The sequence below is a fragment of the Drosophila miranda genome, chromosome 2 (genome assembly GCF_003369915.1).
Source record: "Drosophila miranda strain MSH22 chromosome 2, D.miranda_PacBio2.1, whole genome shotgun sequence".
Classification (NCBI taxonomy): Eukaryota; Metazoa; Arthropoda; class Insecta; order Diptera; family Drosophilidae; genus Drosophila; species Drosophila miranda.
In genome coordinates, this window is record NC_046675.1 from 24,822,149 (window position 1) to 24,848,995 (window position 26,847).

The following is a 26,847-nucleotide window of genomic DNA, read 5'->3' on the forward strand; positions in this document are numbered from 1 at the left end:
TTAGTTTTATGGCCACATCTACTGGCACCCGAGGGAACCATTGCCGCTGATCCCTTTTAGCAGTTGGCAGTTATTTATCTGCATGTTAAGATTTTTATAGAACATTCAAAGCGATTTTCATTGATTAAGTTAATCGAAGTATTCGCTACCTAAATAAGATTCAACATTTGATGATGGTTCTTTTCAAAAGAACATTTTTTATGGGGCATAAGTCAATCAATTAAATGGCTGGACCCTTCTTGATGGAAACAACGAAGGAATGAGGGTTCTTTTTGAACATTATTATTTGTCTCTTTCTCTCTGCATCTCTATTTCTCTCTCTGTTTCTATCCTTGTGCTAGCATGTCTTTCAGTTTCTCTTTGGCCTGAACTGCGTCGCATTCTGGCCACACTCATTGCTCACTTTAAATCTCGACATTTTGACTCTTGCAAATTAAAATAAATGGCATCACATTTTTTTCCTTAAGATTTTTCCCTCCAAAGTACTCCATCTCTCTTTATCGCTATTTCCCTGACTCTCTCCCTCTGCGCAGTGGATATTCAAGCGACATTAAGTTGACTTACTTTCAACGCCTTAAATTTTTCTCGAAACAACTTCAAGGTTTTCCTTCAGAGACAGATAAAGGGAGTGAGACCCATAAAAGGCAAGCAATTTGATTGTAACAGATTTAATTACAAAGTTCCGAGCAAGTCGTGTGTTAAATTTGACCAAAAAGTTGAACAAAAAATGCATAATCTTAATGTCCAGCTAATGAGGCGTGAACAAGTCAAGGAAAGTTGAGTTTGCTGTCGGTTTCTGTTTCGGAGGAGGAGTCGAACTTTTCTCTTAATGAATTAAGTGTAATCTGTTACGCAAATTAAACAGAATCAGAAAATAGATAAACCCCATTTAATGAGGATGAGTTTTGGGGGAAATTTATGTAGAAAGGGAGCTATGTATAATGGCTTAAGACAATAATAATTTCATTAATCTCAAAACAAATACGAGACAAGCTTTTATCGTTCGATGTGCATGATCGTCCTAAAAGTAGGCAATAAAATCGCCTTGCTAAAACACTAAAAGTGCTCTTCTCTCTTTTTAAAATATTTCGCATTTATTTAATCATTTAAAAATGTTCTTAGCACAAGTTTTGGTAGTTTTTTCTGTCTAAAAATGTTTGATAAAAATAAAATGTTTTCTCTTTTTGTGTGTTCTTATTTTTGTATACCAACAATTTGCACATTAAAATTAAGTTTCATGCCAACAATTTGCAATATTTAAGTTTAGCTTACTTGAACTCTTGTCATGCAAAAATATTTACCCATAATCGTACAGCTAGATCTATGTATTATATCTGAAAAGCTATGTTTAACCTCTAGATTGTAAGCACTCTTTAAGTATAAATCACTATGAACCCTTGTAACCTCTTCAAACCCACAGCCCATCCCAAAAACAACAGAACAAAGATGGGAGAAACCCAGTTAAAAAAGACTTATTCCTAGGGACTCTGCAATGCATAGACAGGCTCTACTATTCACTAAAAACTCTAATTAGGAACACAGAAGTGTGGACTTGCCTATGTTTAAGTTTTCTGTGTGTTGGGGAGGCGAATAAAGTATATAGCCGTGGACTTTGCGATTCGAAATCATTAATCTATGGGTAAGAGTAAGCTATTGGCTAAGCACACAGCTCGACATTAGCATTTAAGCATTTAAGTACACTTTCAGTTATCCAACAGTTTCCATTTAAGGCTCCATTTAGCTCTATTCTATACCTAAGTCTATGCTCAAACGTACTCACAATCATACTCTATAGGGTTTAGGGTTTCAAAAGATTCACTCGCTTAAATGCAATTAACAATGAGATAAATACGTGGGAGAAGAGATTTTTGTGCTTTCTGTGGGGGACGGGGTCGCGATGAATGATATCTTAGGGATTGGTTCCAGCAGATTGTCAAGGGATTAAGATAGCCTTTAAGGAAACTACTTGGCTAGAGATACCGATAAGCTCAGCATAGATTCAACCAATTGTAATCTTTTCCGAACCACTTTAAACAGGGATTCTATCACACAGAGGAAACTTAGGAGACGACTTAACTAAGGGTCTTTATGGAGGATACTATGGTTATCTTTGGATGATGATTTCCCATGCTACAAATACTATGAAGATAACTATAAATAAACCTTAAACTACACATAATCCACCTTCAACTACATATATCTTAGTGTAAAAGAGGGTATAACTTTCGAATCCGATAGACATTCTTTGTAATACTTGTTCTTGTTCGATCTACTAGATTCTAGGACTCACATTCGCACGAAACACATAAAAATACTATATCTACCCATACTATATCCTACTTCAACTCTTAACTTGTAACCCTTTTCGTTGACTTAAATTCTTTATAGTGTTTTTGGTGTTTGTTACGATCCAGTACCCATTTCGAAGGCTTACAGATTAATTGTATCCAGATCTTGGCAGGGCGCCCGAGGACTTATATCCTCACTGGCACCACTGCCACCTGCATCTGCCGCACGTCCTTCGGCACTTATATCCGCCATCGATGAGTGATTCTGGTTCTGATTGTGCCGCTGATTGGTATTGTTGTTGTTGCCCATGTGGTGACCCGAAGAATTGCTGGCCTTGGTGTGATCTGCAGAGGCCAGATTGTTGTGCAGGGCCTGAGTCTTCTTCGTGCCCAAGCCCAGAGGAAAGGCAAAGTCCTGCGGCATCTTGTGCATGATCTTGCCCGAGGTGATGAGACGTCCAAAACCCTCCTGCAAACACACCGGAAGTTAGTCCGGGAAGAGAAATTGGCTTAAGGCTTAATCTTACCTGATGAGCAAAGGCATAACCAGAGCGTACAGAGCGACGTCCACGACGTGAGGATGCAGTACGTCGCACATCGCTGGAGGCTCTCGAATGGATCTTCTTTAAGGATTTTTGGCGGATCTACAAGCATAGAAGGGAACATAAGACTAAATTCTTGAGAAGGTTTACAAGAGAATGCTCACCTTATCCGACAAACTTGGATGGACATCGAGAAGATAATACTTGTACGCCAACACAGGAGCCACCAGTACCATTACCGTTATCAACATTGTCATCCAAAAAGTAAGATCCTTTATAGCCTGAGTCAACGAGCCCACATAAGGCCCGCCAATGACATAATTATAGAAGTAATCCAGCACAAAATACCAGACCAAGCTGCCCCAAATTGTTATGTGATTCACAATGGTCCAATAAGAAGTGTATAGAGAGATCTAAAAGGGGTTAAGAACTGAGAAGCTGTTCAGATAGGGAAAAACTGTACATCCTACCTGTGCTGTATTATCCACAATGAGTATGGTGGCCACAACGGCTCCCAGGGTCATGTGATCGCTCAATACATAACCATTTTGGGAGACACCATCCTTATAGACGGCATAGGGTATCAGAAACAGGACAAGAGAGGTAAAGGCGCCATGCAGCACGCTGTATATAAATTCACGTATATTAAAGAGTTCACTCCTAAGACCCGGCGTATAGAGACGCGGATATTCCAGGCTATTCTTATCCGATACGTCCTGCTCGAAGATCCCCAAAGATAAAACCGGCAGCGAAGTGTAGAACAGATTATACACCGATATGAACATGGGATCGAAAACGGTCTGAGGGAGAATTATATACATTAGTTATATGAGATAAAGTAGAGATATTTTCTGATGGACCCACCTGAGCACTGAAGCCGCAGAATAGCGAATACCAGCAATGGCACAGAGTAAATGCAAAGTTCTTGTAAAAAAAGTAGCGCAGAAACTTGCACATCCGATAGTAGGACCAACGACCATGAACTAGCAAGAGCCTCTCCAGATACCGGAACTGGGCAATGGCATAGTCGCTGGATAAAACAGCCTGAAGACCCTCCTGACCCGATATGCCCACACCTATATGAGCAGCTAAATGGGAAAGGAAAGGTTACAGATGGAGGATTCCATAAGGTAAAAACTAACCCTTTATCATCGATACATCATTGGCACCATCGCCTATGGCCAGGGTGACGGCATTTTTGGCACGCTTAATAAGTTCCACGACCAGAGCCTTCTGCAGCGGAGTAACCCGGCAACAGATAACCGCTTTGCACTGTGAGGCAATGTCCAGGAATCTGAAAAAGTAGATTTATACAATGATACACGTTCCTTTATACGTAGAGAACTATAACTCTAACTTGATCTCCAATTCCGGCGACAGACAATGAACCAGTGAGTGTCCATTAACGACCAAAGCAAAGCCAGTGGTCTCATCTATCACTATGGAGGCAGCACCATCATCTAAGCTCCTCTTCTCATCCCCAAACAAATCGTTGCACTCGGCGCTGTTCAGAAGTACAGAAACTTAAGTTAGTTACAAGTTTGTTGTGGGGTTGCACGTTAAGCACAAAGAATGGAAATGTTATGATAGAACAAACAAGGCAAAGTATACTTCAAAGAGAGAGGTAGACCATAATGAGTTATATGTACAAAAGGTTAGGCATGCAAACAACTTTAGATGAGACAACAAAACAACAACGAAAGGAGTTAAGGAATGAACAAGACTAAGGAATGGTTGACTGTTTTTGGTATTTGGTGCTTCTGAATTTTGGTTTCTGTTTTTCGAGTTTTATACAAGGCAGAATGAGAGACATACAGACAGAACTCAAACAGATGTTTCAACAAATATAGATAATTGGATTTGAATAAAACATGTATATAAATATTTTACTTGACGGGCGGAACAAGTACCAATAGAGGGTAACATCCTTAGGTGGGTAATACTAAAAGGTTTTCATCTGAATATAATAATGGTATCTCCCGAAAAGAAAGGAACATTTCTAAAACTAGGAAATAAAATATCCTAAAACTTAGTTACAGAAAGAGAAAAATAAAAGAAATAAAATAAAATAAAAGATTTCCCTAAGATTAAATAATAAAATATAAATAATAGTTTCGTTTTAGATACAAAAAAGAACACAAAAGTTCAAAAGAGTTAGCTAAAGAAATTTTAGAAGTAATATAGACTTTCTAGCTCTTCTATTTGATGTTAAGTTTTCACTTTAGCTAGAAAAATTATTCTCTTTTTGGAAATAAAGAAGTTTTGAAAGTGTTTGTGTGTTTGGATTGCCCTCTACCTGTCCGGTCCGCCCTTCTTATCCTTATTTTTGTCATCCCACCTAAAGGTAACCACCGATATGGCGGGCGGAGGCGGCGGCGTGGGCGGACTGCTCGATTCGTGCATAAAGACCGAGGTCTGTGTCATGGTCACGCTCAGCGGATCCATGTTGCTGTCGCTATTGTAAAGGGCTTCGGTTCCTATAAAACAAGATATGTACTGCTCAGACTCTTCTCTGCACCCTTTTTGGATTTACTCACCTCCTGGTCGAAATCGATTGTATATCTTGATAGATTCTTTAAACTGTCTCAATTGCTTTTCCACCTCTTCCACGGAATTTCCATCCACTATGAAGACATCCGCCAGCTCATCCGTCAGCAGCTGGCAGGAGTACCCAATATTGATGGCCGTTTCTGGGGATTAAGATCGTTCATTATTTTTGATTTCTTAAAAGGATACCCCGCTCCCACTCACCCTGCTTGTCTCCTGTTAGAACCCATATCTTTATCCCTGCACTTTGTAAATTTGCAATAGCCTTGGGCACCCCGTCCTGCAGTTTGTCCTCAATGGCCGTCACGCCCACCAGCTGCATATCGCTCTCGATCTCTTCGTATATCTCATTCAACCTCTCTTCACGCGAATCCATAGCCAAGGCGGCCTCCTGCTGCCGAATCCGCCAGTTCTTGTAGTATTGTTCAGTGAGACGCCGCTCGGCCAGGACCAGAGTGCGTAGACCCTCGCCAGCAAATTTCTGCGGGAAGATTATCGTAATTTCTATATGAATGTTTGATATTCAGGCGAACTTGCATTCAGGTGATCTTGTGTGCGGGCTTTTAGATCCTCTTGGCCGCCATGCAATCGATCGTATATCACATTGTCCGCTCCTTTGCAGTATAGCACCACGGTGTTGCCTCGTCGAAGGATCACAGACATACGCTTGCGGACATTGTTGAAATCTAGAATGTTGAGGAGCTCGTATTCCTGAAAGAGTGCATGTGGGATTCGCTTTATTTAATATTCAAATTCCCACTCTAACAGATCGCACCTCCATTCGACCCATCACCTCGATGGTAATACTGTTTGGTGTTCGTGAGCGAAATACAAAACCAAAATTGCGGGCAGCCGCCACGAGAGCCGCCTCATCGGGACTCTGGGCCTGGTACTCCAGCTTCCCCTCTACAGTCTCCGCCATGACTGTATGGCAGAGGGCCAACAGACGAAAAAATACGTGGGAGTGCTCCTCATCCGAGCGAACTGCATCCAGCAGCGTGCGATCGTACCAGCGAAAGTCGCTCTCGTGATGAGGATTGGCTGAGAAGTCGACGCATTGCAGTGCCTGCGAAAGGGTGTAGGATTAGATGATAAGTACCATAGAGGATCTTACGATTTGTGGGTATATCTGTTGTTTACTGATATGTTAAGCGAAGCTTGGCTGTATACGATACAAAGCAAAGGCACGCTGTTAGATATACGATATTAATCCCAAATTATTAGACAAGAAAAACGTTCTGTTTAATACATAAAATGTAATCGCAGGGGAACACAAAAATAAAATAAATTTTGTTAGTTTCTAAAATAAACGAAAATTCGAAATTAACGATGTTCAAAGGTTGTATATTGGTGGAATCCTAGGGTTTTTAACATACACTCCATCCTATTTAACGATAATTTCTTAAATTCAAGATTTTGAAAGTCTATGTTATATATTTTTGAATAATTGTACGCGATATTAAACAGTTTAATATTCCAACTTGCGATTTTCGATCATGTATGATATTCAAAAATGTACAATAATCTATGAAAGTTTTTTGAATTCAATGTTGACTTTTAAAAAAAAATTAAATTTTAATTAAGTTTTTTTCCAATTCGATTATCGAACTAAATAAATTCGAAAATTTAATAATATACACCAAAACGTATTTGTACTGACTTTCAACAAAATAATAGGGATTATACATGTTTCAAATAAACAATATATGGAATGTCACCAGTATAAGCAATCTGTACACAATCGCTGTGCAATGAAGCAATGTTCTACTAGGAAATACATGAACGTGCATAGATATATATACATCATCAGACAGTGCAAGACATGCATATATTTAAGCTACTGGGTTGTAAGCAGCTAATGCATATGTAATCGAATAATCAGCGAGATTGCAGACATCGCATGCACACAGAGGCATTCAAATGTACAGACAGATGGAGTACAGGGATAAATGGGGTGTTGATTGAAGGACATGCGACATGCATACGTGCACTCTCTGACGCGACGAACTCCAATTGGTGGCAAATGATTCATTGTGGTGATTTTGGTGGGTGGTGCTTTGGTGCTGTGCGGTTGGCGGTGCCTGCATCGTCAGCTCTTCTGTAGCGCTGTGGTTGAGACAGATGGGAACACTCAGCGATGTTGTTGATGGGGATTTCTTGAACTTGAGCTTGACCAACCGGCCATTGTGTTGTGGTTGTTGGTGGTGCTGGTTGTGGTGGTGCATGTGTGGTTCTGTTTGTTCGTTGTCATGCAAGATCTTTACTTTGTCACTGCTGTTTGTGCTGGACAGTTGACGTTGCATAAGCCCCGGTCCACTACGCTTAAAGCAGACACCCAATCCTCCTCCGCTGCTCCTACTGCTGCTCCTTTGACTGTCATAACCAGAGGGTGACAATCCTCTAGGGGTCGGCAATCTTCCAGGGATTGTCCCCCCAGGCTCCTCCTCCTGGCTCCTGCTGGGCGCCGAATAGCGCACTTGTTTGCGTCCCCGATTCCGTTGGGGGTCTTGCGGTGCCGGCAGCGGAGCCGAGTGCTCCATTTCCGCTCTGTCAGATGATGGACTGCTGGCCAATTGTGTCTCACCCTCGGCGGTGACCATCACAGAGCTCTTCTTCGCATGGACCTCGGCTTTGTGCACCAGGATGAGCGGTGGCTGCTTTGTTGATGTAGCTGTTCCTGTGGGAACCTCTTCGGGATTTCTGGGGCTATTGTGGAAAATTGTTTGCTGCTATAACGAGTAATGTGAGTGGGTTTTTTTTTTCTTTTTTTGCATTGCTTTGCTTCTCGCACAATTAAACAAAAGGGACTAAGAACTGGGACCGGGTGTAGGGAGATCAAAGTAAAAGTTTGATTTATCCCCCAGTCGCCAGGACAGTGCAAGTAAACGGACACCAAATTAAAAGAGAGACACGAACGCACACACAAAGGACAACAGAATCCCTCAACCAGGAAGTTAGAGGTTCAAGTAGCTTAATCCACACCAAAATCCCCATTCCAAATCGCCGTCTTTGGCGGGGGACTCACCTCAGTGACTTCGACGGGTTCTCCCGTTCGCAAGTCAATCACATCGCCATAGGTGCGCCCATTGATGCTGCACTTGTTGAATGTCATGATGTTCTGGGTGAGAGTGCCCGTCTTGTCCGAGAATATGTACTGTATCTGGCCCAGCTCCTCGTTGAGCGTGGTGGTGCGGGCTTTGGCATAAGTATTGGTGCGTGCATAATACATTTCCTCATCCCAGTTGATGAGAAACGACTGTATAAAGCGTATTACCTGCGGGGGGAGGAGATCGCATGGCAAATTAATTAGAGGATAAAGTACGAGTATTATGCACTTACCTCTACTGAAACGTAGAGCGAGATTGGCACAACAGTGTTTAAGACTATGGCATACGAGAAGAAAACAAGCAATCCAATGACTGTGGCCCCCGAGGGGATATAGTCTTTGGGTATGATATGCTCCCAGGGCAAATACACCTGGAAATGCTGTCCTATCAGACCCTCCCAGATGGCGCAGCCAACGGCAAATAAGGCACAGATCGACACCAGAAAGAGAACAATCTGAAAAGGGTAACAAATACATACATATATGAAAATTCTCTTCTTTCAGTTCGTTTCAGTTCTTCAGAGTTGCCTACCCCTATGATGATAAAGTTAAGCAGGCGATCCACGCCTGTACTCTTAAACTGCGTCTTTCCAGAGTTCTGCATGAGTTTGGTGTCCACTCCGGCAAAGACCACAACGCCATAGCACCATTGGGTGTTCCGCAGCACACAACCTCTCAGCAGAATCTTCTCATTGTCCAGTGCGAATCGCTGATTGCGCCAGATCAAAGTGCCATCGAACTTGTTCAGGAGATTGTTGGGTCTCTCGCAGAAGATCTCGCCATTAAAGTTCCACAGCGCATCATGATGATCCCCCAGCTCGATGGTTTCCGTCAGGCATTGTTTGGCCTTCAGATTGGTCTCCCCATCCAGTTCCGCCGTCTCAATGAAGCACAAACCGTTGGGCTCCGATGTGGTCAGCAGCAGGATATCGGCGGCCACAAACTGATTGTTGTCCAGGCGGATGACATCGCCCACCTGGACCTCCGACCACTTGGCATCCACCAGTTTGCCATTCCTCAGGGTCTTCGACTTGCGATTGTTCACCTGCGAGTCGGATAGATGTCGTTGCTGGAAGGAAGAGAGTTCTATGAAGATCTGAGCGGTTTCAGAGCTCTTTTCATACGTACAATATCATCATAGGCATCTTTGACAGCTGTCAGAGTGAGTACTCCAATCAGAGGTATAGCTGTTGTGACGGGCGTGAGTGAGGAGATTGCAGGAATCAATTGGAGGACCAGCAGACAGAGGAAATAAAAGTTGGCCAAACGCTGGAACTGCTCCAAAAGATTGAAGGGCAGGAAGGTGAACACCGAATACTTGGAGGTCTTGATGTAGTTGTTCTTTAAATAAGATGCATTGGCTTAGTATTTATTTGGCTAACTTGAAGTTTAGGAACTTACATGATATTTGTACTGAAGATTAAACTCTTTGTCATTGGCGCGGATTCTGCGTTCATTCTCTGTGGACAAAACGGAAATATTTAAGAAGATTTCGCACGAATTCGATTTAAAACTATAAATTTATATAAACTATTTAATCTAGTCGTGTATTCCTCGTTCTCTATTACCCGAAAAGTAGTAGGAACTGCGACGTCTTCGTAGCTGGGAGAGACGCCGCAGACCACGCGTTGATTTCGATTCAGAGACGACCGAAGGATCCCTTTGCTTGTACTGCTCTTGGTCATCGGGTTTTGGATCTCCTGCAGGATTTGGGGCTTCTGTGGCCAGACTGTAGAAGCTATCCCCTATCATCAGTGGTGTGGCTATGGTCTGCGTGGAGCTGCCTATATTCATGCCCTCCGGTTGAGCGAGACAAGCCTTCCGCCCATTTTCCGTTTCCTCTTCATCCTCCTCGCAATGCAGGCGCTTCCTTCGATTCCGGGAGCTCCTTGCAAACTGGAACCAACAGGTTTTCTTGGTAGATGATGAAGTGGTTGCTGTTACTGCTGGTTCTCCGATTGCTCCGGATGGGGTCTGATCATCCTCCTGCTTTTCAGCCCGCTGTCCATCTAGCACCGCCAGCTCCAATGTATCCGGACGCTGGCGCAGGCGTCGGGCTGCCTCGCTGCACCTCTTGCCACCACCAATCATGATCAGCTTTTTGTTAAGCTCTCAAGGCAACTTGCTTTATATCTGAGTTCTTCATTATCTTTCATTCTACGATCTACGAAACATACATATGCATTTATGTATGTTCGTATGTTTGGGGGGAGGAGTGGACACTAACGCGTTGCCAACGCAGCTGTGAGATTAAAATGCAATTGAAAACCCATTGGCACCGAACAAACTTTCATGGGGGGTCGGACGCCATCCATCACTTTTATTTGGTGGACTGCCTGCCCCTCTGGAAAATGCCCACCTCTCGACAGCTGTGCCGCGTCTGAGAATGTTTGAAGAATAAACAAATAAACATAATTTGGCTTTGATTTTACACGGTATCCGTAGAGAATGATGGGCATACGACTATACGGTGACTATGAAGGCAGATCAATCAGATTTGATATGAATGGAATGGATATAATATACATAGCAATAGTCTAAATATCTTTTTTTTTTAGCATATTTAGTAGTCGCTTGAAACTAATTTTCCTTATTGGATTGCTGAATTTATTAGCTACAAAATTGGAAAAGTTTGTACACAACACAAACGCTCAACGCATTCCCATATTCAGCAACAGGTGTTCCTGCCCCACAGCCGAAGGCTGAATGGAAACCAAACAAAGTAACAAAATGGGAAGGAAGCTGCAGGCAAAGAACACTCTCTCAATCTCTCTTTCTCTCTAATAGCTGCTGGAGAGTCAATGTCAAAACTGTTGTCAAGGCCACAACGCCCCTGTGAGTGGGGGAGAACACAAAAAACGGCAAAACGGAAGATGAGACTAGAAGTTGCAATGCCAGAAAGTTTCTGTTTGGAAAACAATAAGGGAAGCAAAAAGTTTCGAGCTACATGGATTAAGCCCGAAATTGATATTCGTTCGATTGCAATTCACCCTGCTCAATAAAACGGTACTCTTTCAGAAGGTAATATGATTTGGAGAAAATGTTTGCAGTACCAAAAAGAAAGCTTCTCGAACCTTGATGATACTGATAAGCTGTATCAAAACCGGGTACTATATTTAGCTACCGTAGAAGGTTCTGCAAGGGTATCCAGGCTTCGGAGCACAAATTATAGGTCTTCATATTTTTCGTGGTCTGCTTGCTACGTTCCAAGGTCCCTTTGCCTTTGCATTTACAGCTGATTTGCGCTCGCTCTCTCTCTCTGGGTTTGTTCGCTCTCTCTCGCGTCACAGTTGGATGAAGTCAGGCAAGCAACAACAAAGCCGGCTACTTACTTCACCGCTGTCACCACGCTTCTCTTTTCATACATGACCTCCTGTCTATTCTCTCTTCTCTTCCATGTCACGACGTCCTGCTGTGAACATGAGTCATGCATGTGAATGTAAATATGCTCTGCCTTCTGTCCTGCTTCTTAGTCTCCTTTGCGTTACAGTTTCTTTGGGGCAAGGTATATTAAACAGAAGGTAAGGCAATGCATGAGAACTGTTGGGCTCCTGTTTGGTTTGCCTTACCTTCTATTTAATGTAGCCTGCTTGCTTTTCTCCCTGCTTCTTGCTCAAATTTCGTTATAGTTTCTTAGCGTTCTTGTTGTTTTCTCTTTTCAAAGTTTCCTCCTTGTTCTTGTTGTTTTCTCTTTACACAATTCCTTCAAATGTTCTTGTTGTTTTCTCTTTTCACTCGCATGCGTCATCCACGGGTTTCGGCGGGTGGAGGGGTCAAAGTGGGTATAACGCTCAATTACCAAAAGCAAATTAACTACAAGCAAAAACAAAGGCAAAGACAGAAGCAAAGTCAATGCCAAAAGAAGAATCGATGGAAGGCTCAATAATTATGCTGAGACAACAGAAAACAAGAGCATAGGGAGGACGAGGGCATTGCCAAGGCGCTGTCGGACCTGAGAGGGAAGTGGGGGGGCCTGTTTCAGTGCCAGGTGCCAAATGCATCATCAAAAGAACAAGGCGGCGATGCAAGCAGCACGCTGTCCCCCGCCCCGACATCACCGCAAATGTTATCTGTACATTTTTAGCACATTTTTGCACTGTTTGCGTTTACACTTTTTCAAGTAATGTAATCCTCTTGCAGCAGCGAATTCCGCTTCTTATGTATGTCTTTCACTAATCACGAGTATGAGAATTTGTATATTTATTCCATTACGATTTATTCGTGAGTTTTATTTGGTTTTAACGGAGAATCGCGTTGAACAAAAAGCACGAAACAGTCTAAGCGAAGCGGGCCAACAACTGCCAGAAGACGAGCGCGGTGCGGCCACACTGTCCAACGGCAAAACCCAGCGCAGCGCCGCCAGCAACTAGCTGACGACGTCGACGTCGCGACGCCACCGACCCAAAGCAAGCCCATAGAAACCGAGGAGGCAATGTCGGACGCACGACGAACAAAACGTGTGGGGCTGCCAAGGCAACCTAGGCCAGCTAGGCCAGAGGGTATGTGTACAGGGTGAGGCATTCACAGAGTGCGATTTGGTATGGTGGAATATTTATATACCGAGGCGTTTGTATAGGTGAAAGAGAAGAGCTATGGAGAAATGGTGAGAGACAATATCTGCATCTCGAAAAGCAACAATGTCTCACCCTGTACAAGTTCAGCCTAGCAACGCGGCAGCGAAAATTGAAGTTGAAACTGTTTAGGAAGCGGCAGAGCTTGTGGGTAATTATAAAAGCTATGAGAACTAGTTATTGTTTAAAAATCAATCAAGTAATCAAGAGATCAATGGGGAATATAAGCGTTTTAAGCCGGTTTCAATACATTTATATATTTTTATTCCAGCCTACTAATTTATTTATAATTTCTTCTGTTTGATCAGTAATGTTCAACAGTAAAATTTATTCAATACTGCCATACTGGTTGTTGTTTCATTAGCTCCAGCTTTCATTTGATTCCCATTGTATTATTCGTTCACAGCGTAATTACAAATTTTAATTTATGCCAAGCCGCCATAGAGACCTCTCATTGTAGGACATTTTAATTTCTGGCGATCGATGAGTCGGGGATGGTCAAAATCAATACGTACGTATTTTATACATGTGCAAATATGTATGTAAATCTACACTATAGATTCTATAATATCCACAACGTAGCATTTTAGGCTTCAAGTGATCGTTGAATCAGCAGATCGATGTTTTATTCAATAATTCCCAATTGTAGGGCATTCCGAATTCCCCACGACCCACTTCAGGTCATACATATCTCAAATTTCTCAGGCGTAAACATGAGCAAATGTTGAGCAAATTTCCGTAGTCACCCAAAACAAAAAGAAAATAAATAAAATTTGTGCGAGAGAGAGTAAGAGCGGCCAGCAAACAAATCCCAATCTCTCTCAGTCTCTCCGGCTGGTAAAATGCACGTGAATCAAACAAACATAAAAAAAAACGAAAGAGAGAGAGAGAGAAACTGTTAAGAGAGAACGCATTTGAATTTGAGAGCGTGAATGTCAATGTCAGCTTTTGCTGAGCGGGTCCATATGGGCTAATGAATGATTGCCGCGGGTGTGTGGGGGAGGGTATGATTTGAGGTACACTTTGATTTTGGATTTGTATTCTTAGTTTTTGTTGTTTTTTTTTCGTGAACAGAACAAAAGCAGAGCAAAGCCAAAAAAATGAACGGAATTTGCACCAAATATAGAGCATGCAAGATAGAGGGAGACCGACAGGATTATATACATACATACATATGTATGTACATATGTATGTATAGCCAACATCTAGATGTATGATGTAGATGGAAATTTAGTTTGCGGTTACTGTCAAAAACTGAATTCCGTGAATTCTTTTAAAGATGCCAACAGGTGTACAGACGAATATATGCATACATAAATCTATTAGCTAAAAGTTCATTGCCTATAAAACGATAATAAAGGCAAAAGCTTAACAAAAACATTGAAAATGTTGTTAAACAGAAGAATGGAGGGTGTTAAGGGTGTTTTAGAACAATTTTCTTTGTCTAATTGAAACTAAAAAAATAGGTAAAATATTTTCTATTATGCAGTCGAAATGGTGATCAGATTGTGATTGAATCTTAAGATTAACCATATAAAACCTTAATTAAAATAATAAAAATATCTTTCAAATTGGGGATGAATAATATACATATGTATATGCACATAAATTATAGGGTATAAAATATAGGTAACATAGATCAGCATTCTCTCCATTCTCTCTGAACATCTGGTGAAAACTATAATACGCACTGTCTATGGTACACAAAGAAGAAAATCGAAAATCATGACCGAATAAAGTGTTGTATACAAATAGGAAATGATTGCATTAACTCAAAAGCACTTTGTTGCTGTTTATTTTTGCTCGACTTGGGCCACCACCACGCCAGGAATTATACACACTCACTCACACTCACACTCATTCACATTCGCATTCATATTCATTCAATTCATTCATTGAGCGAGCAATACGCGTAAGAAATCGAAGCACCGTTTGGGCCAAGCTCAAGGTGGCCTCACGCATACTACTTCGTCAAACAAAGGCACACTCACACACCCATTCAAAGACTCACTTGAACACACCCATAGATTTGGTTCGAATCGTGTCAGGGCCAAAACGGGCAACCAGCTGCTTTTTTGTTAAAGTTTTTTCTTCTCTCTTTCTTTTTTTGTTGCAGTTGGGTTTGGTAACGGTTCAGGAACTGGGTCACTATCTGCCCGAAATGGGTAACAACTGTTCAACTTTTTGCCACCCCCTATCAAAAGGAAAAAGAGTGGGGTTGTGGGAGCGAATGGAAGGATGTGGAGGTGGTAATTTCCTAATCAGAGATTGCCAAAGGCTTAAGGTGAATCAATTTGGAGCTGTGTGCATCTCCTCTGCGGAATTCAATTTACTGGAAATTGATTTCAGACTCTGAATCTGCTTTGAATACTTGTATTTGGTAGCTTAGCAGGGGATTCATTATTTGAGATGAATGCAAGAAGACGGTCACCAGTTTTAATGAATATAAACTAAGATGTAGATTATCTCACAACTATTCTATTTGTCATTAAAACCATCTACCCACTTGGTCAAATAGGATGTACTGGGAACATCTCTTAGCTGAATCAATAGATATGAATAATAGATATGTATGTACGTTCCAGGTACTAAATTAATTGGAACATACCCCTCTACATTTTTGATCACTTGATATACTCGTTAGGAAAAAAATTGATTAGGAATTTCCAAGAAGATTGTTAGCCACATATTTTGATTCGTTAAATCCTCATTGTTTTACGGATTATTACAATTTTACAATATCTTTACAAAATCCAATGAAGGATTTAGATTATACTTTAAGATTTTCACTTGCGCTTAAGTATCTTTTGTTTATCCGCTCTGCACTTGATAATGTTTCTTAAATATTATTAAACACTTCATTGAAAACTTTTGAGAACACTCTCATTAAAAATATATACACTCTTCCCATCAAAATAAGTTAGAATTTCTTGAATCACCCACTCACCTTTGGCCTGTTGCGGTTGAGTTTTTGTGCCCATTATGAGTAGATGCGAAACTTAGGATCCGTCCTTAACAAAGATCTGTGCTGTGGTATCGCCAGCTGCTTTCAATCTCCTGGTGGCATCTGAAGCTTCTGGACTCCGACTGCGTATGCGTATCCGTCTGTATCTGTGTATGGGTTTCCGGCTGCGTCTCCGCTTGCGTTGGTTGCAGCTCCAACTGCGGCTGTCCGTTGGCTATTGGTTCGTCGGTGTTTGTCGTCGTTGCTGGCGCTGGACGGACGTAAACCTCCATGTGTTGGCCTTGTCGAGCCGCCGTAGGCTAAAGGCACAGAGGAAGAGTCAAAGGAGGAGAGTGGAAGCATTCAGTAAGCATTCAAATGATTCGTCATCAGTCTGTAAAAACTTTCTATTAAATTATTCTATATTTCTCTGATGAATTGTTAATGCAGTCATAAAGCTTTTTTTAAATGTTGTCAGCTGGACAGCTGGAGAAGGTCGAGCCAACGACAGGACATGACAGGACATACATGGGAAAGGCTTGTCTAGCACCCAGCTGGAACGAACTTTTTTTATATTTTTTTCTTTTTTTTCCTCCAAACAAAATGAACTTGGGCTTGGTCTTGACAGCGCTATTAAAAATTTGATGCGCTCACATGCTAATTGTCGCACGGTTGAGCTGATTTTATGGGGGAGGTGCGAGGCTGGCAGGAGCTAGGCTAATGTGTCCATTAGCAGCTGTCGGCCTAACGTAATAGTAGTTATTGAACATATCCCCAGCACAAGCGAAGGTGTCCTTGAGGTATTTCTAGAACCTTTGCCCCACACCCACACTTTGTATTCGTCATATTTTTCAGGCTTTAAGCCATTTGCGCAGGTTTCTTGGTAATCGCTTATATGATTTTTGTATCTTATTATATAATTTATTTGTCCAAAGTCTATGTTTAAGAAAAATTCTTTAAAAACAAATAAATAAAACCAAAAAACTTATCATTAAGGCTACAGCTCGCATTCGTGATTTGGTACAAGCCTTTAAGCCATTTGTGCCAATTGAATGGCAAACGTTTACATCATTTCCTGTAATACTTCATAATTGCATAAACAGAAGCCCTATTCAGAACTAACAAAATAATGATCGTGAATTAATGAAACCACTATAAAATCAAATAAACGGAACGGATTGAAATGAAATGGAACAAAAAGATTCGTTTAGCCAATAATGTGAGTCATTGAAAGAGCTGGGGAGAGAATGAAAGAGAGGGAATTGAGGGACAAGAGCGAGAGCGAGTGAAAGAGAAAGATTGTGGAAGAGAGAGAGAGAGAGATAGAAGAGCGACGGAGTAAAGCTTTGGTATCGTCATAAACAAAGCAGAAGGTAAAGCACAAAAGGGAAACGGCATGGCAAAACAAAGCGAGTGCAAGTGTACCCGGCGGATAGCGACACACGATATTGGGATCGACTCGAATAATGAATGCCCTCAGAATGCCCTTTAGAAAAATGATCCAATAGCAAAACGTTGGGAACAGTTAAAGATTTGTGAACAGTTTGAAATGAACGAGTGAATTGAAAGCATATTTAAGTTATTTTTCTCCACACCATAGCCTATATACTCCCAAATATGTTAGGGTAACCGTATGCTAATTGCGAATAATAAAAGTCCATTCATGAATAATAAACAAACGAACGATTTGTCCGTGGAATGGCCATTCCCCGCCTGTAGGTCACTCGATCCGATCCACTGTCGATCGGATGCTTTTTATATGTATACCCTTTAAGAGTTATACCTCCGCCTATATGCTGTACTATGTGTATAATGACTAACCGGCAAGTCCCAGTAAAATTTCCAAGTAAACGAACATTACAGATTACCAACACTCCAGGCATTCGCTATTTAATTGTGGGTCAACTGTGCCGCTGTGTAGCGTCATGACTTTTGTTCAGGAAGTTGTCAAAAAGTAAAGTAAAATAAATATTAGCCAATGCATTACCCCAAAAACGAAGCACAGGAAAACTTCATCTAATGTTAGTTTTTCGTCAGCCATTCGTCTGGCTTCATTAGTCCACTAGCATTTTCAGGGTTTATTTTCAGTTTTCGCTAATCGTTTCCCTTATATTTTGTACTTCTCCATCGAATATTATGCGATAATAATCAACAGCTGCCTCTTGCCTCCTTGGAATGGTAATCTAATGGCTCCCCAAAGACCTTCCCCAAAAATTCTCAAAAAACTCCCCGAATAAAACACAGAAACAAAAATAGCTCTAATATGTAGTCCAAAAATTATTAACCCACTTTGTCCGGCGGGCGCATTCGCAGGGAGAAGTCATTATGGATGAACGATACATGAATTATGTATAATTACGCTCATCCGTGGAGTATATCCGATTATTTCTGATGTTCTTCATTCGTTATATGGCAAATATAGCATTATTTAATATCTATTTATGGATCTTTAGTCACACGATGGAAATTTTTAGACGTAATGAGCCTTGAACTAGTTTTTAATGAAAGAAGATGGAATGGTAGGTAGGTTGTGTACGGTCTTTTTTCAGGGGGATGGGCTTAAAAGCCCTATTTTTGTATAATTCCGCAGAACTGCCTTAGAGGTATTGAAATACTATTAATTTTTGAACATTCTGCATCAAACGATGGTTAACGATTATGTTTATGGATAAGAACTTATTTCAGAGTTCCTTGTTGGCGGTTTTAAAATCATTCGGGTCTCAACTTAGCTGATATGCCGAAAGGATTCAACATACACCCACAGAACAATTAAAAATCGTTTGTCAAAATATCACAAATAGCAGTATCTGTAGAAGTATGAACGTTCTATAGTTTCTTTCACGTTTCAATAATAACTACCCATTCAAGCCATATTTTGTATGAGTTTAAATACTGCCAACAAGCAGCTGCAACTATATTTTTATTGCCACATAAACTTGATTATCAACCTAATGATGCAAAATGATTCAAAAATGTGCATGGCTGCCATTCATTTGCAACGAATCATTCAGTAATTTCAACAACTGTCAGATAGACGTATCTAAAGATCTGTTATCCAAGAAACTATTAAAAGCAAATCCATCAGATAAATGTATTACGAGTGAAACGGATGACTCGTGTATAGAGCGCCCCCATTGTGTGTGCTGCGAGATACTTGTCTGGTAACTCGAGCAAACTGCAAATGAATGGCAATCAATGCAATTGAATGTGGAAGCATCAATTTCAATTGATTTGCAGCAATTAGAGCACCATCTGTGTGTAGTATCTGTAGGTGGTATTGAAGAGATCTGAAGAGGAATTAATTCCCCTTGAGTGAGCCCCCTTTTCTGGTCAGTGGAGCAACCTGTTTAGCGTTTGCCAGTGTTTGCTTCGTTCCATGAAATTCGCATAAATTATTTAGGCTGCATTTCATTTACTCTGAATGCCAGGACTCAAGGCACGAGGCACAAACATTTCTGAATAGAAAATGTGCAACGAAGGTCAAGTGCAGGCCCCCCCCACACCTTCCACCCATTCCAACCATTAAAAAAAAAAAATGGAGAGTGGTTCAATGGGTTCGGGGTCGGGACTCATTAAATGTTTGGAATAATTGAGTTGTGTGGAAATTTTAGCCATATGGAAACGTCTGTCCTGGCAAACAGGTTTAGGGTTCCACAAAGTTTCGCAGCTAATTATCGAATTTGAGCCCATTAGAACGTTGGATTATACATCAAGGAATATATAATTATTACTATATAATGGCCTTCAGTGACTTACGCGGGGCTACAATCAGCGACACATATTAGGGGATTCTTTTATGCATGCACCCAACCGATTCGCGCGTCATGCGGTGGGTCCCATCGTTTTTCTCTAAATTCGCAGTTTGGTGTCGCTTCTAAAAGAACTAGATGTCACATAAAATAGTTCTAAGATAATCTGTCGATCATCCAAAGATATATTATCCTGTTATCCCTTGATGGAATTTCCATCTACGCAGTAAATTCACTTTACTGCAGCCTAAGCGCCGGTGAATGCCGTAACTTACAGCAATTATTTGCTCATCAATAATTAGTTATATACATGCCGAGAGTCCTGAGGCCTCCTCGTTCTTGGCGGCAGTCCTGAGAAAGGACTCAGCGAGGATAATTACCGTGCGCGGGCACTAATCCCCGGCATCGTGGGAGCATATGCTTTGTCCCATCAAATATTGATGCGATATTGAACGAGGGGGAACGTTGTGAGTTGCTGCGGACACCGCAACTCTACGGTTATACCCGATACTAAGTCAGTATGGCTCTCCTCCGGAAGACGCCGCTAATATTAAACGACACGACAAAGAGTGCGTGCGAGAGAGACAGAAAATCAGTCTGAGCGTGACGTCGGGCGCTGCGTAGCCACTGCAAATTGATTTGTTCCTATTGGCTATAAAAATGATCTGATCTGATCCAGATTCAGCAATCTGATAGATATGGTCATTATCTATGATTCTGCGTTTTTAGCTTTCTCGAATCTGCAATATTGTGGATGCAACAGATTTTCGTCTTTTTTGTGGGCGGAAGGGAGTAGGGCGAAATTTTGAGGTACACGTTTTATAGTAAGATCGAACAGGAGTGCGGATACCAAATTTGGTTACTCTAGCCTTAATAGTCTCTGAAATTTTTGAATATCCCCAGATTTTCGTCCTTTGCGGGGGCGGAAGGGGGTGTGGCGAAATTTTGAAACAAACTCGTCTCGGTCCGATATATTAGGAGTGTGGATACCAAATTTGGTTGCTCTAGCTTTTATAGTCTCTGAGATCTAGGCGCTAATGTTTTACTCCAAGCAAAGCCGCCTATGCTACGTGTGTGTTAGAGAGAGACAGGGCGAGAAAAAATGAAATTGTTTTCTTGATGCTGGCTATAATAATAATACGATCCAATTCAGATTCCGCAGTCTTAAAGATATGGTCATTTTCTACAATTCTACGTTTTTGGTTTTCTCATATCTTTAAAATTGTGGATGCCACAGATTTTCGTCCTTTGTGGGGGCGGAAGTGGGCGGGGCGAAGTTTTGAAATATTTTTGTAGCAGTGACATATCACAGAAGTCTGGATCCAAAACATCGTTGCTCTAGCTCTTATAGTCTTTGAGCACTAGGCGCTGAAGGGGACGGACGGACGGACGGACGGACGGACAGACATGGCTCAATCGACTCGGCTATTGATGCTGATCAAGATATATATACTTTATGGGGTCGGAAACGATTCCTTCTGGACGTTACACACATCCACTTTTACCACAAATCTAATATACCCCAATACTCATTTTGAGTATCGGGTATAAAAACCCAGAGACTCAAGGGTGACACGTGGCTAAATGTGGAAGGTGGCCAGGAGAGTCAGAGTCAGGTGTGAGAAAACTGTCAGTTCTTGAGCACCAGACTTGTTGAACCTCACATCGCAGTGAGACATTCCGTGCGAGAACATCTGTCCCTCGATTCCCAAAGCATTCGATAGATCATTCTGGGAATCGAATGGGGAATTTGGGGCACACAGCTGTGGGGGTGCCACTACTGTGCGTGTGCCAGGGATTGCGTGATGGGAACACCTTCGTCGACTCTCACTCCACACCTTCCCCGTCTCTCACTCTACAGCGAGTCGCTCCTATTGAAGCGATTCACATCAGCAGATAGCGAAATTATGTATCCAATGGAAGGAACATGTAGCCGGAGGAAGGGAGGTGGCTATAACGCTTAAAGCAAATTGCCGCTAAAAATGCCAAGAGAAATGCGGGTTCGAGCTGCGGGATTTCTAGAATGGGGCAAAGCTATGGGTAGGAGAAATGTACATACAAGATAGATATACGATAGTGGAGGCTAAAAATAAATTGTTATTGGATAGAATTGGTAATCTTAAGTCCTACGAGAGAAGGTTAAACATATTTTCCGCAAGGAGAAAGCTTCGATTTGGTAGGTAAAGAGATTGCAGTTTGAATTTTATTTTAATACAAATTTGCCTTAGAGAGATGGCTACAAATTTTTTAGAGATTGGAGACTTTGGAAAGGTGTATTGCCGGAGATCTCTAGATCGCTGTCCAAAAGGCTTTCTACCTATTCCATTCGTCTAAGACACAAAAAAGGTATAAGGTAGATCTTTCCACTTATCAAATTTCATTCCCCCAAGCCGAAGCAGAAGCAAACATTTGTTCATTTGAAAAGTTATCTAAGTAGCGCCTTTTACTTTTCATCTGCTTGTAATGACTATGAAAATGATTCACTGCTAAGTGAATCATGGGAACATATCGAACGAGATTTAGGTCGGGAAATTCCATTTGATTTGTGGAGTAATTTCTTTGTTTCTGGAAAAGTTAACCTCTCGAGTTGCTTTCAATAATCTTCCTTGTGTCGATTTCGCTCCTATCTAATACTGTTTCAGGCCTTCGCGTCTTACAGTCCATTAGCGACGTTCGACCATTTTGATTACCACAAAATACTACCTCAACCAAATCGGAATTATGGCCAAGCCGAGTCCTTGTCCCGATTATAATTTGCAGCCCCATGAATGGGTCGCCATATCCATGTGGACTGTCCACAAACTCTGCCTTAAACTTTCCCTTTAGTTCTCCTACTTTCACTCTAATTGCTCCCCTACCTCCTACTTTCACTATATTCTCTTTACTCTTACTTTCACTATATTCTATCTCTCTTTTGTCTGTTTGTCTGCTACTGTTTGGCCTTTCGGGAGGGCACCCCTATCGTACACCCCCTAAATGCATTTGGAGTTAAGGGTAAATCAATGTCCGAGCTTTGCCCATAGATGAGAGTATATTTTTGTCTGGATATCGACTATAATTTAATAGCGTTAAGGCGAAGTGGTGTTCAGGGGGAGGTTTCCAAAAGCTTATGCAAACGTTGGCCATGCAACTTTTCTTTTTTAGATTTTTCCTCTTTTGCAAATTGATTTGATGAGCGGGAAAATTCCTCAACTAAAAAAGTTTCCCTCTCTTTTGACGAGTGTTCAGGTCAGTTGGTCAGATGTCTGGGACTTTGAGGCCCACCAACATTCAACTTTTATTCAATGTTCAACATTTTTCCCTCTGGTTCGATTTTTTTTTGCCTCCGGCTACGAGATTGCCCTAACAACTTCCTCCCCGGACCCTGGCATTTCGTCCTCGTCCTCGTCCTTTGCGTGTCCGTCTATTGCCTTTGACAGTGACCGTCGTTTGTGGTCGTGGTCGTAGTCATAGTCGTAGTCGTGGTCGTTGTTGCTGCTGGTTATTGTCGATGGTTGGCGTGTGGTTTGCACTTAGAGCCGACTGACCAATTGTCCATTGTCCGCATTCGGCGACACAAACCCCACCTGAGGGGCACGGAATTCCCTCCCCTCCGCCCAAACTTCTGGTTGGTTTGGTGCACAGTTAAGTGCTGGCACCGTGGCTGTACCCCGGGACAGTGAGATAGCCGAGGCAATGGCTGGACTCTCCTTCAGATGGGACGCCCTCTGTGGGAGTCTTTCGAAAAAATTGAGCTGTAGTCCCGGGTGTGTCAATCAGAGCTGACACAAGTGTCTCCAATGCGCCGGATAGCGTATCGATAAAAGGATGGATAGTGAGGAATGTGAGGGGTATCCGCAAGTTCAGAAGGGGATGGGACGTGGAAGCACTTGAGACAAGTTTCTTGCGCGTTGATTGATTGCCTGAATGAAGAAAGTGTGGCGGAACGAAAGCAATTCTGATTTCAAGGCCATCTTCATCAGTGATTAAAGTATTCAATCTGTGTATCTGTTTGAGGCACTCTCCACTCTATATTATCCGTATTATTTTAATTATTTGTCACCAACCTCTCCCCTTGGAAACATTCGGTCTGTTTATATCTATATCAATTTGTATCTAGATTTGTATCATTCTAACTACTTATTGTAGTTTATCTTTAAACATGAATCTATCTATCTACGTTTCTGTATTCCATATATTCTATTGCTTAACTCCTATCCATCTACACTACTCGCATACTTCCATCTATCTATCTTTTCCTCCTCTTATATAACCAGTCCAGAACTAAAGCAAATTTTGTTTATTTTCCAGTTTTAGTTGGTCACTTTTGGCCTTTGGTTTTGTAATTTGCTTGAATACACGTTCATTAAAGTTACTTACATGGCTATATACGCTACCCTTTCGGAGGTGTGTGGGTTTTCAGTCTAAGTATGATTAAATCTTTCACGAAATTAGAGAAACAATATGAAAAATAAATTGGTAAAAGAAATAAATTATTCTTTTCAAATCAATAAAGTTTAAAATTATTCTGTAATCTTTTGAGAGAAAGAAAATTCTTTAAATCCTAATTTAGTGTCATAAAATAATTTGAAAATTCGCATCCAAAATTAGTCTTATGGTTTTTTTATATTTTAATCAGACAGAGTGTCTCTAATTCGTTGATGGTTTCTCCATTTTATTTGGTTTTTCCCTGTACAAAAAAGTATCGCGTTTTGTAATTTGTTTGCCTTGGGAAGTTTTTTTTTGTTTTTGTTTTTTTCTTGCTTGGTTCTGTTGTTTCCTCCACTTATCTCATACGATATGTGGGGAGAACAAATTTGTATCTCTCAATGCCTTATCTTTGTCTCACAGAGAAACGATTTCCAAAGGTTTGAATGAGTCAAGAAAGCATAGCGACCGGAGGAGAGCTCCCAAAAGATGTCAAGGGAAGAGACAGGCACAGATAATCATCAGAAGAATGAAGTGTTTGGGGAAATTTTAGAAGATGCTGAAGAAATCGAAATTTTTTGAAAGAATGAAATGCTTGAGAAACTTAGAAGACCTCAAGATCTTAGGAACAATCTTAAAATGGAATGTTTTTTTTTCGCTATACTTTATTGAGTTTGTTCCACTTAAGGGTCCGAAAAGGTCCCCTGACTTACAAAAAAAAAGTTTGAAACTATTAAAAAAGATAACATTTTTACCTCTGTTCGTCATGTATTTCATATATTTGAAGTGTAAAAATTCCTAGGAAACTCCAAAAACTCTGAAGTTTTTGATTCTCTGGGAGTTCTATACAATGAGAGTAGTCTCACTCTTTTATCTCAGTCTTGTTTCACCGTTTATCTCCACTTTGACAAACACAAACAAATTCCTTGGTGTCAGCAAAAGAATTGCTCCGTTCCGCTCATAATAATTACTAAAGTTTTGCGTTTAGTAATTATTATTAAATGTCGCGGGTTAACTACCGGCAAGCAAAACGCAAACAAAAAAACATTTAAAAACAATTTGAAAAGAAACCGCAAAAGTATTCAAAAAACAAAAAAAAAATTAAAGAAACGGAGCAGGAAGAGTGGGAAATGCTAAAAATTTATTTTGTTCGGTATTCTCTTTTCAGCGATTTCTTTAAAGCGAAACTTTTTGAGACAGGGAATAGACGATGACATCATTTTGGGGAATGATCATCAAAAGAAATAGACTTTGGACACGTGTCGCTCTGTGCCACAACTTCAGTCCATCTCCTCCGCTAACCGACTGGTCTCATATATCATTCTTTTGTATTATCCATCCACACAGAAATCTCTCGGGTAACTCAGCCAAATCTGGGTCCCCAAAGGTGAATTGAAAACAACCCCAATTGGTACTTCAGCACTTGAGAATATCTCAAAGCGGTGACATCGTCAGTTAGTCATTTCTTTGTTATGAACATTCTTTGAAAACTTAAGAAGAAATCTTTTTGGTATATTTTCTGGGGAAGACGAAGAGATGTAGATGTCTGCTTTGGGCTATTCATCAAATTGTCATGGCTAATTACAGTAGCCATTTCTTTAGGAATATATTAAAATATTTGCATAATATTGAAGTCTTTTGGTTAATGAAGAAATCTTTAGTTTCAGGTCTTAGTATGATACATTTTGAGGAAGCTCAATTTTCTTTAGAATTCGAAATTGTTGTAAGCAACTATAAATACATAGCTTAATAAATATACACATAAATACCTATTTACAACTTAAGAATTATGCTCATTCCTGCCTTAAAGACCACGACTACGACTATTATATATTCCTTATTATATCTCTTATTATATATCTCGATATCTTAGCCACCCCATAAAAGTCTTTAATCAAGGCCAATGTCAGTCGCTAAGGTAAAGTCATTGACCAAAGATCCACAGATAAAGGAATGACTGTAGCTACAACCATGACTGGGCACAAAAACCCTTCAGCAGCGACATAAGCGGCCACCCACAAATACCGTTATGAATAAGTGCTTATAAGACCATACTTTTATGGATAAGAGTGGGCGAAGAAAAGCGAAACTGAGACTGCAGCAGATAAGCCCCGATCTGCTCGACAATTTTCTGAGAAAAAATAACTTTTGCAAGGGGTTTGCCAGAGGGGAAGCAAATTGTGCATATTGCGGCAGCTGTTTGCAAGTTATTATTGCGAGAGGAGGGAAGAGAACGAGAAAAAACACTCACCCGACCAAGGCGCATAAATAGAAGCCAAAGAGAAGCCGAGCTTGAGCCGTTAATGCTGCTGTCGAACTCGAACTAGAACTCGACTTCAAATTCAAAGCCGGCTTGTACGAAAAGCTTTAGGATTTGTTTAGTTGCAGTCTCTGCTGCAGCTGTTGCATGTGGTCAGGCACTTGTTGTTATTTTTTTAGTTAGCTTTTTTCTGTTATTACTCTTATTAAGCTTACTTTAGTTGCACTTGACTAGCTTTGCTTTATTTTGAATTCGAAAATTCACATAAATATTGGTTTAAGCACACAAGTTTTATCAAAGCCGAACCAAAAATTAGAAACCAAAATAAAAACCAAATAGAACTCGGGATCTTGGGAACCGCTCGTTTGCCTGAGAACTGTTATATTATTGCTTTTACACGGACCGGACCGCACACGACCGCGTCGTCTCAATA

General features: G+C 41.0%; 1 protein-coding gene and 1 long non-coding RNA gene across 13 annotated transcripts; both read right to left on the minus strand.

Annotated features, from left to right (window-relative positions):
• Nucleotides 1-1,174: 1,174 nt before the first annotated feature.
• On the minus strand, nucleotides 1,175-26,847 carry LOC108156038 (phospholipid-transporting ATPase ID). Of its 12 annotated transcripts, none has more exons than XM_017287298.2 (20): nucleotides 26,406-26,847; nucleotides 16,002-16,318; nucleotides 9,885-9,943; nucleotides 9,612-9,824; nucleotides 9,016-9,552; nucleotides 8,717-8,938; nucleotides 8,403-8,651; nucleotides 7,363-8,106; nucleotides 6,153-6,443; nucleotides 5,915-6,088; nucleotides 5,582-5,858; nucleotides 5,368-5,520; nucleotides 5,169-5,307; nucleotides 4,188-4,334; nucleotides 3,973-4,124; nucleotides 3,695-3,918; nucleotides 3,301-3,630; nucleotides 2,995-3,243; nucleotides 2,816-2,932; nucleotides 1,175-2,757 (listed from the first exon to the last, which is right to left on the minus strand). In XM_017287298.2, the coding sequence occupies exons 2-20, from the start codon at nucleotides 16,033-16,035 to the stop codon at nucleotides 2,431-2,433; spliced, it is 4,638 nt and encodes a 1,545-aa protein (XP_017142787.1). In that variant the 5' UTR covers nucleotides 16,036-16,318; nucleotides 26,406-26,847; the 3' UTR covers nucleotides 1,175-2,430. The 12 variants fall into 12 exon arrangements, with proteins under 12 accessions (XP_017142787.1, XP_017142791.1, XP_017142790.1 ...); XM_017287302.2 differs by having other exon boundaries at nucleotides 7,642-8,106; nucleotides 26,406-26,846; XM_017287301.2 differs by having other exon boundaries at nucleotides 5,127-5,307; nucleotides 7,642-8,106; nucleotides 26,406-26,846.
• LOC117186988 lies at nucleotides 11,085-12,552 on the minus strand. The gene is made up of 2 exons (XR_004471810.1): nucleotides 12,053-12,552; nucleotides 11,085-11,976 (listed from the first exon to the last, which is right to left on the minus strand). It is a non-coding gene; the product is annotated as an uncharacterized LOC117186988 (long non-coding RNA).

What these genes read in the sequence shown, in the direction of transcription:
- LOC108156038 (XM_017287293.2), bottom strand. Translation starts at nt 10,574, where the DNA reads ATGATTGGTGGTGGCAAGAGGTGCAGCGAGGCAGCCCGACGCCTGCGC. An exon ending in TCGCCGGAATTGGAGATCAA is followed by an intron (nt 4,125 to 4,187) that starts GTTAGAGTTATA and finishes CTACTTTTTCAG; the next exon opens with ATTCCTGGACATTGCCTCAC. An exon ending in TCTGCGGCTTCAGTGCTCAG is followed by an intron (nt 3,631 to 3,694) that starts GTGGGTCCATCA and finishes ATTCTCCCTCAG; the next exon opens with ACCGTTTTCGATCCCATGTT.